At 42.2% G+C, this 11415-nt stretch overlaps 1 protein-coding gene and 1 long non-coding RNA gene across 9 annotated transcripts; one reads left to right on the top strand and one right to left on the bottom strand.

Moving 5' to 3' along the window:
* Positions 1-68: 68 nt before the first annotated feature.
* Positions 69-771, bottom strand: LOC143514444 (uncharacterized). The gene is made up of 3 exons (XR_013130877.1): positions 685-771; positions 502-575; positions 69-228 (listed from the first exon to the last, which is right to left on the bottom strand). It is a non-coding gene; the product is annotated as an uncharacterized LOC143514444 (long non-coding RNA).
* LOC143514438 (troponin I, fast skeletal muscle-like) lies at positions 276-11367 on the top strand. Of its 8 annotated transcripts, XM_077005632.1 has the most exons (7): positions 7721-7854; positions 9718-9746; positions 10011-10047; positions 10140-10268; positions 10480-10569; positions 10665-10841; positions 11011-11367. In XM_077005632.1, exons 2-7 carry the CDS (start codon positions 9739-9741, stop codon positions 11104-11106), a joined length of 537 nt encoding a protein of 178 aa, XP_076861747.1. In that variant the 5' UTR covers positions 7721-7854; positions 9718-9738; the 3' UTR covers positions 11107-11367. The 8 variants fall into 8 exon arrangements, with proteins under 8 accessions (XP_076861741.1, XP_076861740.1, XP_076861746.1 ...); XM_077005626.1 differs by lacking the exons at positions 10011-10047; positions 10140-10268; positions 10480-10569; positions 10665-10841; positions 11011-11367 and adding exons at positions 276-387; positions 1278-1366; positions 1653-1739; positions 3687-3871 and having other exon boundaries at positions 4031-7854; XM_077005625.1 differs by lacking the exons at positions 10011-10047; positions 10140-10268; positions 10480-10569; positions 10665-10841; positions 11011-11367 and adding exons at positions 426-488; positions 1278-1366; positions 1653-1739; positions 3687-3871 and having other exon boundaries at positions 4031-7854.
* The last annotated feature ends 48 nt before the right edge of the window (positions 11368-11415 follow it).

The raw sequence follows: 11415 nt of genomic DNA on the forward strand, positions 1-11415 counted from the left end.
AAACTGGGGGGGACCAAAACCGGCTTTTGAAAAAGTGGGGGGGACATGTCCCCCCCGTCCCCCAAAATTACGTCTGTGATCACACCACAAACATGCAGAAGTACTATGGTCATTTCATTAATAAATATATTTACACAGGACTGTGATCATAATATGCTTTGTACAGATGTATTGTTGTCGCAAAGCCATCACAAACCAGAGCATGACATCACTGTCAGCCAGGGTTTCCTGGAAACACAGAGAGCACAGAACCAGTTCAATTAATGCACAGTGATAGGAGATAGAGCATCACACAGGTGATTGCACTGATTGTCCCTACCACTGATAACAAGCTGTGCTCATTCTGTCATCTGAGGATTGTTCCATAACACCAAGAAGCAACATGAGGTAAGTGAAAATTTGTAATAACTTTCTTTCTTCTTTACATTTCTTTTTACATTCTTAATGAAAAAGGAAAGGGCAGAGTATGGAAAACATACTCTACTGAGGTCGTAAATTTACCTCTAATTTTTTCATGAATCGATGCTGTTCTCTTTAAATTTTAGTCATCCGCATCATCCGAGTAAAATAGCGTTCTGTATTTAACATGGGAAAGTTTTTCATATAAAATGAATGCAGATAATACGCTGGCAGAATAGCAGGCTCTCGGTACACATTATGCACCCATGTCAGGACTACATTTACCGTCGCTCGTGTTCGTCGCTTGTATGAGGTCACACGTGCACGTGAGCTTCATTCAGCTGAGCGCTGCAAAGGCTGAGTGAATGGCTGGGGTTTGTTTTCTAAAATCCTCACTTATATGTCATATCTAGAAACGGATGTGTCGTAGCGTCCTCGGCGCTGTTTTCTTGTGCTGTTCCGCGGTCGTTTCGCTGTGTTTGCTGGAATATTTACATGCAAAATAATGGCAGCGGCACCAGTGTGCCTGTGTGCTGGAGACCGAGCACTTGATAAAGGTCCAGAACCTCCGTGGCGATCCGCAGTCATAGCTGCTTTTCATGAGCTCATGTATTACAATTTGCGACACGTACGCAATCGATAATTACCTAGCCATTACTTGTAAATCGAGGAATTTGGGGGCCGTCTAGATAATGTTTCTGCTTACACTCTCGTGTTTCTCTGGCTAAGTCATGGAATGCAATATTGCGGGGGTGTATTCCCCTTTCATGCCTCAAGTTATTGTGAATGCAGAGAAGGGGGGGCGCTCTTACGATGCTTTCAGTTGCATGCATGTGTAAGAACAGGAAAGATTGTAACTCGTGTGGTGTCATCAACAGAAAGCAGAAGATGGAAAACGTGAAAAAATGGACCGAAGATTTTATTGCACTTAGCCTGCTGGATAAGAAGATCCTCTCCAAACAAAATGGTGATATACTTCTGAGAAATTTAAATCGTGACCAGGTTGTGTGTTTGCAGCATGTGTGTTTGTGTGTATATATACATACATACCAGTATATACACAATACACTATATATATATATATATATATATATCACACACACACAACAATATGTAGCTTGAATATAAAAAATAATAGGTGATGCTACACTGGGGCTTCTAAAGATGTAGGGGGGGGGGGGCTGCAGAACATGACCTCCTGATGGCTCAGTTTTGAGGAACATTAGGGCTTAATTCTCCTGTTTGCTTTCTAGGCGTGATTGCAAAGAATCTCCTCAATGCTCTCAAGAATCGAAACCATTTACAGCTCCAACCCATTTCTCGTTCAGCATGTGCCACTGGTAAGGAGTAGCAACTTTGTTTGAGCATCTACTCCGTCCCAGCTGTGTATCAGCTGTGCAGTGTAGCCGTCCCTGGCATTCTAAAGCAGAAAGGCAAAAATCTGTTAAGTGTCATTTTGAAAAATGGGAATTCGGTTTTAGTTTGATGACCCCCTGTCAAATGTCCCACATGCTTTGAAGTGAGTTCTGTGTTATCAACTCTAGCCAGTGTTATTTTAAAAATCAGTGACTCTTAGTTACCAAACCCAGTTAGTTACCAAACATAGACATAGCCACATTATCTTTGTTTCTGTGGTTGTTTGGTAAGCTGATCCATTCTGAATTTGTCATAATGTCTGGAGTGTGTGCCAAATTCTGTGTTACAAGTAAAGCTATTTTGACTATTTGATTGTGTTTTAAAGGGCCCATATCCTACATTTCTTTTATTTTATATTTTCTGTGATGTCCAGTTATACTCTTTGTGGCTTTACCTTTCAAAACTAGTAATTAATTACACAAAAGCATTTCCAAACCTCTTTTTATCCCTTAGAATGAAAGATTTTTTCTGTTACTATAACTTTAAGTTTCAAATATAAGTTCCACGTACAAAGTCTAGGCCAGTTGCACTTTAAAGGGCTTCTGTGAGACACAGACATACAGGCATAATACATAGAGGAAGAAAGAGGAAGTTAATAAATTAATAATTATACACATGCAAGAGAACACAGAAGTGTAGACTACATATGACTGATGTACAATCTCTGGTTATTTAGGAGTAAGTGAGGATCCTATCTATGGGCGCACTAGTATGTGTAGTAGGATTAATTGAAGTTGGATGTTAAACATAAATAGTATCTATGTACAGTATGTAGACACAGAAGACTTTTAAAAGATTCAGCAGTACAAAGTTAGCAAATTTTCACAGTAAGACATATGGAGTGTTTAATAAATATTACATATTGCACAAAGACAGGACTGAGTCCTTAGCAACTGTGATGGTACAGCTTTGGAAGATTAATAGAAGATAAATGAGCTCTGTTCTTATTGCCTTGCATTGTGCGTCATTCAGAAGGCACTTGGAGCTGAAATGTAAGTGGGTGGGACTAAACTGCTGTTGGCTGAATAGGCGGAGACATGTAAATGTATTTATTGTTGTGACATCAGAGAAACAGTCATTTCAAAATGGGCTGGTTTTGCAGCTTGGATTCTATATATGGTTTGTATGGACAGGGGAGTTAATGGAGTGTTTTGAAACTTAATCAATGTTTACATATAACTTCAAAATTCTTTATTTCAATAATATGAGGGGGAGAAACAGTTTTCTATTATAGTTCTGTTTAATGGTTCTGGTGCTTTTATACTGTGTTTTGTTTTCCATAAGTAAATAATTTTTTTCCCCTCCACGGGTAGCTGTTTTGTATATTTTCGTGTACATAAGCTAACACAAGAGTGGGCACACACACACACACACACACACACACACACACACACACACACGCCTTGTGCGACCAGTGCTCTTTGAAATTACACTGTTATCAAATGTGTCTGCTATCAGTCAGCTGAACAGTGCTGTTTGAGCAGCAATCTGAAGTGAGATATGTGGGAGTATTAATGACTGTGTCGTGGTGCTGTGGATCAAAAAGACCCTTCAGCTCCCATAATGAGTCTCCTCCTAGAACTGGTCATACACATGGGGCTTACGAGGCTGTTCTGAGACAGGTTGTTTTCACACACACACACATGTACAGCAGCTCATTGCTACATGAGATGCTAGACAAAAACAAGGCAGCGGCTTGGTTTACGTTGTATCATGTTGGACAATACAAATCTTTAAAAATATTTTTCATTAAACTGCTGAATTTCTGCTAGAATTAGAATGTAATGCCTGTAGTTTGGGGCTTGTCTTGGTGGACGTTACGAGCCTTCTGCTAATTGTCCTTGGTGCTTTCCTGTCTTTGTCTGGCTCAGGCTCCTGTCCCGATTTGATCATGAGTAGGAACGATCAACCTGACCCACGGCCGGTGCCCTTGGCCCTGACCCCGCAGCTGCCCCCCAGAGCCCACCGGCCCCTCTGCATTTCTGTGTCCTCAGACAGCAATGGCCGCTTCAAAGCCTTGGAGACCCCGGAGTGGAAAAACAACCTCAAAGCTCAGGTATCACGCCAAGGTTCATACTCTGAAATCTGCATGCAAAAGGCTGATAAAATTTCCTGCGTAAGGAAGTGTTTGGGAGTGCTCTGAACTGAATGTGTGTGTGTGTGTGTGTGTGTGTGTGTGTGTGTGTGTGTGTGCGTGTGTGTGCATACTTTGCAGATGGAGCAGGCACACAGTGCTGGGGCGGCTAGCAGCACAGGTTCTTTGGAGAGAGCCTCTCTCTTCTGTGCTTCTGGATCCACCACCACCTCCAGCTCAGGCCTCTCGAGTCCTGTTGAGCTGCTCATCAAAAGCAAGTCCTCCAGCCGCTTCTCCCTCTTCTCTCCACCATGGAACAGCAGCTCCGAGTCCGACTCCAACCCTCCATCCCGCACGGGCTCCAAGAAGCTTCGCAACTGCAGCCGTAGAGCAGGTCACGGCGGGCCCAGGATGGGCCCCGACACCCCAGAGCCCAAATCCAGCGGCCCGGAGCACTTCCAGTACTCCGAACCCGTGATCTCCAAAGTGACGGACTACATCTACGTGGGCAACCTCAACGCGGCCTACAGCGGGCGAACGTTGTGCCGCAACAACATCGACAGCATCATTGACATGAGCAGCCTGCCCGGCGAGACCTGCCTCAGCCTGATCCCATGCACCTGCTCCCGGGGCACCAGGCACACCTGGTCACGCCTCAAGGTGGACATCGGCCAGCTGCCGGAGGTGGCAGCGGTGGTGCGCGATGGCGGCCCCGCGCTCCGCCAGCGATGCTTCGACGACATCAACGAGTGCATCGACGCGTCCACGGAGAAGAGGAAGCGCGTGCTGGTCCACTGCCGTGACGGCTTCTCGCTGGCGCCCACCTGCGTCATCCAGTACCTCATGATCAAGCAGAACATGAGGCTGATCGCCGCCTACGAGCTGCTGAGGGCCAAGCATCCCGTGAACATCCGCGAGTGCCACCAGAACGTGCTGGTGAGCCTGGAGAGGGCGCTGAGGCCAGGAGGCAACACGGACCCCAAGTGCTTTAAGCAGGCCATCTCCCGCAAAGTGGCCTGGACCTAACCGCCCCCAGGCACGCCGCCGTTCTGTTCCACGGCTTTTGTGTGAGATGTCCCCTGTCCTCTTTCGTGATTGGCAAAAGGCAGCTCTCTCGTTTCGCAGATGGTCAGCTAGATAGCTGGAGATTGCTACAAGCTTTAACTAAAAGTCCTTGAAATAGTTCTAGAAATTGGTGCGCAGGCCATTTTAAAGGACTGATATCTCGGTTCTCTTCCAGACTAAACCTGAGGGGGGAAAACAACCAGGAGGTTTATGTTCTGTATAGCTGCTAAACAGGGGATCCTTTCTGAGTATCTCCCCTGGTTTCTGATTTCTAATCACACTCTTGAGTTCGGTGCTGCAGTACTACATTTGAGGGGGTGGGGGTTTGCAGCAATAGTGTTTGTTTTTTTTTTTTGTTCCAGGAGAATTTGGCGGGAAATCTCAGGAGACCCAATGATGTCAAACATGGCTACATGGTAGTACTGAGGGACCAGAGACTAGGGACAAGCACTCTAGGCATTTCATTTGTCCACTTGGACTACTGGACTAACTACTCTGTTCATCAAGTTTCAGTCTGATGTTGAGAATTAGGCCTGCTGCCATCATAAAGACAAACACAAAGATTTACCTGCAATTTATAAATTTATATTTATGTTAGGTAAGAGTTGTCCTCCATGAGGAATCCAGTCACGTACTATGTGTGTTTTCCCAATCACATGAAAGTCACCATCTTTGGAAGATAATTAGCTTTGGTGCTTGGGACGTGTGAATGTGTGTGTGAGCGCGTGTGCGTAGTAAATTTGGGCCTGACCAGTCCTGTGTTTTTGATGGATTGTCAGCATTAGTATTATGGATTTGATTGAATTGTGAAGCAGTGTCCTACTACCAGGACTTTATATTGCACTACAGGTTGTAAAGAAACTGAACATGGAAAATGTTCATTGGCTGTCATCTCATTCCCTTTGGTTCTTCTTTGCTCTGCACAGATAAATCTTCATTATCTTTGGATTAATATGGTGCATATGGTTCCTGTGTATTGATTATTGATAATATTGCTATTGTATTTTCCTTAGCCATTTAGGAAGATCCAACAACCCTCTCAGAAATTTGTGGTATTGCTTATGCTCGTCAGCGGTAATGATTATATTTTTAGTGAGCTGTGTGTTGGGATGAAAAGCCGTTGAGGTTTTGGTGCCTTCGTTTGAATTTGTCCTGTGATATTCACACACTATGTATGCAGGTGTCATGCACTGACAAATGAAGTTTTTTTACGTTTAGATGCTGATCTTAGATGCATTGTGATGTCACAGAGGGCACAGTTCTTTTTGATTCAGTTATGTGAAGGTTTCATTGCAGTGGTCGTCCTGTGAGCAGTGGCACTATTTTCAATCAGTGTGGTGGTGACTAGTGTGTCTCGGTCTGGGTTCTTTAGCCCCTACTGGTCTGCTGTTCACTAACAAGGTTATCACAATTCTAAACTATATTTAGCTGAGCTAGAATGCTTTCCGTTGCTGTATATTTCTATTGGTTGCTACTTTTAAGGTCTAACTTGATCTCAGGTGAACTTTACTGGCCTAGACTATAGTGATCTGTTTGGTGGAAACCAGAATAATGTGACAATTCATTTTCTGTATCATGTTTTTAAAGTCTTATGAATTTGTATATGTAGGTATTAAAGAAAAATCATTCATTTTTGACTCAACATTCTTAATTTCCTGAAGTATTTGCAATGCTATTTCAAATCCACATTGAGTTTCAGTGGCCAACTCTAAAACTATTTGTACTAGCTGTGCTATGGAAAGTTGTTGTTTTATTGTTTCCACTTACTAACATAGTTGTAAAAGTTATTTTTGATAACTTGATCCTTATTGTTGAAGCAGCTAATAACTTGTTTATCAAGCTTCTTCGGTTACTTTTACTCTAAGCACTTAAAATATCAACACTTCTTAACTGCTTGACTCTCTTTAAGGTAATAACTAAAGTGTCTCTGTAGAGAGTCCTCATTCAGCAGTTCAGACCTCTAGCCAATCAAACCAAAGATTTTGTATGGCCATGACATGCACACTGTGTGTATAATGGGTGTGGGTGTATATGTACTAGTAATAGTTCATTCCCTCAATGCCCTGTTGACGTTCTGCTGAGTTTACCATGTCCACAATTGCTTCTGTTCCTCTTACTAGTGTTACCATAAACTCTACTGGCTCTCTCTTCCCTGGCCATTTAACATGGTCCGGATGAAGATTTGAAGACCTTGTCATTTAAGCCAGCCAGTCACCAAGGGCTCTGGGGCCTTATGTTGCCTGTGTTTGCTGATGTGAACTGTGCTGGTGCCTCTGGGTCCGGCGTCCACCTCTGTTCCTCTGCTGCACACCGCTGGCGTTTGCGTCCCGCTCCCCGGTCTCTGCAGCCATCACGTTGTCTGTTCTCGCTTCTGCAGTCGGAATCCTTCTGCGTGGTGCCCGAAGTCGCCACGGTGATCCTCCATGTCGAAGACGGCCGTCCACCGTGCATTGGCTTGCTTGATCTAGCCGTGTTCTGCCTGCACCATATCCAGCCAGCACGGTTCACATCTAACCTTATCAGAAGTGTCCGGTGCACCATTCCTACAGTAATAAAACCTCTCCAGTAGCCCCACGCACAGAGGTCTGCTGCTGCACCCTCCCCCTCCGTAATGGGAGGTGTAGTTTGGTACCGAACAATTAAAATAAGAATTACAATCTTGAAGGAAGGGTTATTTATAATGATGAGGAGAAGGGAGGAGTTGTTTCTTAGATATAATGTTTCTTGCTAGCCCATTGGCCTCAGAGTGAAACTACTTCCATAAAGAGAAAGAAGGGGTTTCCTTGGCCATAGGGGAATGCAATATATACTTTGACACAATGCTAGTGTGCTGCAGCGTGTATCGTCTCTCCGCCCAGCTCTCTCAGCTGTGTGCTGCTCACCAGATTTCCTGCTCTGAGGTAAGAGCTTTTATTCTCTCGTTCTCTCCATTCTCATTCCTGTTCTCTCTCGTCCTCTCTTTCTCTCTCATTCTCTTTCTCTTGCTTTTCCTCCCTATTTTCTTTTTTGCCCTGTCCTCCCTTCTGTTTGCTCTGTTGCTGTTGCCAGTGCTCTCAAGTCGTTCTGTTCCTTATGACCTTTGGGATTAGCACCTCGGCAGATCGGACTGCGCTGTCTAATCTAATTGTGTCTGATCTAATGTGTTAAGGATTTAAACATCGTGTGGTATTGATTGAGTACTAGCCTTTTCCCCTTATTATAAAATGGGTTTTGTATAAACGCACTTTATTTTTAATAGAGCCTGCTTCAATTAAATTTCACATGTTTACATTTAGAACTTTTTCCAAGATGCTTAAATGATTGTTTATTATGTTTGCCTAATGATGCGGTTGTTACGCTTTTTATCATGGGAAGTCAAATTTTTGAAGTAAATGTTGTAGTTGTTTGGGTAGACACCTGCAGGGTGATGTATGGTGTGCTGATGGAAACTGAATTCCTTGTAGTAAGTGCTCTGTGTGTACAGAAAAGTGATATGCTGGTGGTTATCCTGTTGTCACTTCAAAATTCTGACATCTAAATATTGGGCTTCAGATGGCATTCCCCATCTTTGTGGAATGTGACTAGGACTCCAACACGTAGCTGAAAGCAGATGTGTGTGTGTGTGTGTGAGGGCTTTGTGTGACCGACAAGGAAGATTACAAAGATTATCCCACATTACTGCAGTATTAATCAGAGTAAATACTTATAGCATACATACTGTGCTGAGGCATTGAGAGGTGATTTTTGTTCTGTGTTATGGATCCAAATTAGATCCATAGATCCAAGGACCACAAAATGCTTATTTACTTATCATTTATTTTTGTTTTATGTGTTTTTTTTTATGTCCTTCAGTATTACTTTAGATTTGATTTCGCATCAGATTTCATTGTGTTCACCGGGTGCCAGTTCCTTGGCTAGACTATAATCAACAGGATTAAGTTCGGTCACTAAGATGATGATGATGATGGCCTTTGATGGTGCCACTTTTTAAGCTGCTCTAATGCACAAGACATCTTTGGATTGTTCTAGAATGCTGAGTGGGTACAAACTAAAGTGGTATCAAGTTTTCTGATAATCGTCCAGAGACAAACTTGCCATAACGGAGCCTCCCAAACCTACCAGCTGAAGAACTTCACCTCACCCAAATATAGTCCCTGATTCACTTAAGTTGATTTACACACCCCACATGCCTCAGCACTAGTCCTAGACCCACCCCCACCCCTGCTCCTGCCCCCAAAACATTTGTTTTGTAGTCTTTTTGCCTAACATGTTACCTGCATGGTTTCACAATGTTTAAGATAATATATGAGATTATTTATATTTATTTATTTATTGCAATTGCATCCCCTTTGGTCAGTCTGTGTTTTCCTTGAATGGAGTTGCATTTTCAAAGTGGGTGTGTCATCAAAGACTTTGCTGTTTTATTTTCTCTCGCTCTCTCTCTCTCTCTCTCTCTCTCTCTCTCTCTCTCTCTCTCTCTCTCTCTCTCTCTCTCTCTATATATATATATATATATATATATATATATATATATATATATATATATATATATATATATATAACCTTTCCATTATTTATATATATATATAATAGAAAGTTTTTTTTTTTCCTCAACACATTGTTCAGCTTGCTTTGCTTTTTGAATGCTGATTTATCCTGTTGACAATTTCTGTCATAGCAGTATTGGCTTTTATGCAGTATTTTGTGCTTTCTAATATTGGTTGTATATTTTTGTAAATATTGTTGGTACTCTGTAAATCATTGCACCTCCCTTTATATTACAGGGTGTGAAAAAGTGAGCCAAGATGTCTGAGTAAGTACCCTGTGATCTTTATCCTGTTCTAAGTATCCATTTCCACTACTCAAGTCATAAAAATATGTAGTGGTTGCATGCGTATGAAGATCTCATGATGTCACACCATTTCCTTGTGGGTGGGTGTGGTTACTACTCCCAGACTCAGACTGTTCTTTTATGATAGAGATCGGTTATCTGCATTGACACTGTACATGTGAAAGTCATGATTTTATCGGACATTCTTTCATTACAAACCTCATTATTCCAATGCAAATTCCTAAGGAAAAAGATGTCATCAAGTCGCAAGCATAATCTGAAGGTATATTAAAATTTTTGCTCGACATTATTATGTATTGATAGTTTGATACATTTTACAGCATTGGCCTTAATAACACCATGTTTGTCCTGCAGAGCTTGATGCTCTCCATTGCTAAAGGATTACTGGAGACGGAAGCAAAGCAGAGAGAGGAGGAGAGGAAGAGGCACATGGAAGAGACCTGCCCTCCATTATCCCTGCCAGGAGGCATGCAAGCCCTACAGGTAGTGACCTAAACACAACAAAACATCTCAGGAGAACAAGAAGGCATGTTTGCCCTCGTTTTTGTTGGTACGGATTATTTGGAAATCTAAGCACTTAGAATTATGTTATTAGTCTTTGTTCAAGGACATTAGTTTAATTTCTTTACTGGAAGGCCTATGACCTAGAATGTCATAAATGTGCCACCTGAATTTGCATCTTGCCTGTCTGCAGGAAATGTGCAGAGAGCTTCACCATAAGATTGATGTGATTGATGAGGAGAGATATGACTTGGAGAGCAAAGTCAGTAAAAGTTCGAAAGAGGTACAGACTGATCCTCCTACCTGACCACAGTAGCCATCTCCTCTCAATAATTCCTAACTCCCTTTGTTATTCATATGACTTCTGGGCCGCTTTAGATTGAAGATCTGAAGATTAAAGTTCAAGACCTGAAGGGCAAGTTCAAAAAGCCAGCTTTACGTAAGGTCCGTATGTCTGCTGATCAGATGCTTCAGGCTCTTCTGGGCTCCAAACACAAGGTCTCTCTGGATCTGAGAGCCAACCTGAAACAAGTGAAGAAGGAGGTCAAGGAGGAGGTGGGTATGGATGTCGGGTGTAAAAATGTGGACAATAACAAACTAGACTTTTTTTAGACTTATGCTGTTCACTTGGAGTTCACTAGCTTTTTATAAATGGGCAGTGACTGAAATGCTAATGCAAAAAAACTTAATATCTCTATGTTTAATGTGTTTTTCTGTGATGCAGGATAAGGAATTGCGTGATGTTGGGGACTGGCGTAAGAACGTTGAAGACAAATCCGGCATGGATGGCAGGAAGAAGATGTTTGAATCTGAGGCTTAAATTTCTATGTGCACTCTGCTCATTAATGTTTTGGAGGATTCATGACTGTGACCTATTGCTACTTAACTGGAATGAGAAAATCTGGTTTAAGTTGCCATGGACAAACTCATTCACAAAACAAAAATATACAAACTAAGCTTAGCTAAAAGGTTAGGAATTCTAAACCTTTAAATTAATTTTGTCTAGTTTTAAACCTCGACACAAAACATTTGTTGTAGATAAGTCCGTTTTTTCCAGTTTCTGAATAAATGATTGAAAGTATGTTCATAATTTGTCGTAATTTGCATCTAAATCCTGCTTTGATTGGAT

Source organism: Brachyhypopomus gauderio, chromosome 5 (genome assembly GCF_052324685.1).
Source record: "Brachyhypopomus gauderio isolate BG-103 chromosome 5, BGAUD_0.2, whole genome shotgun sequence".
Lineage (NCBI taxonomy): Eukaryota > Metazoa > Chordata > Actinopteri > Gymnotiformes > Hypopomidae > Brachyhypopomus > Brachyhypopomus gauderio.

What these genes read in the sequence shown, in the direction of transcription:
- LOC143514438 (XM_077005624.1), top strand. Translation starts at nt 1,186, where the DNA reads ATGCAGAGAAGGGGGGGCGCTCTTACGATGCTTTCAGTTGCATGCATG. An exon ending in TCGTTCAGCATGTGCCACTG is followed by an intron (nt 1,740 to 3,686) that starts GTAAGGAGTAGC and finishes TGTCTGGCTCAG; the next exon opens with GCTCCTGTCCCGATTTGATC. An exon ending in AAAACAACCTCAAAGCTCAG is followed by an intron (nt 3,872 to 4,030) that starts GTATCACGCCAA and finishes CATACTTTGCAG; the next exon opens with ATGGAGCAGGCACACAGTGC.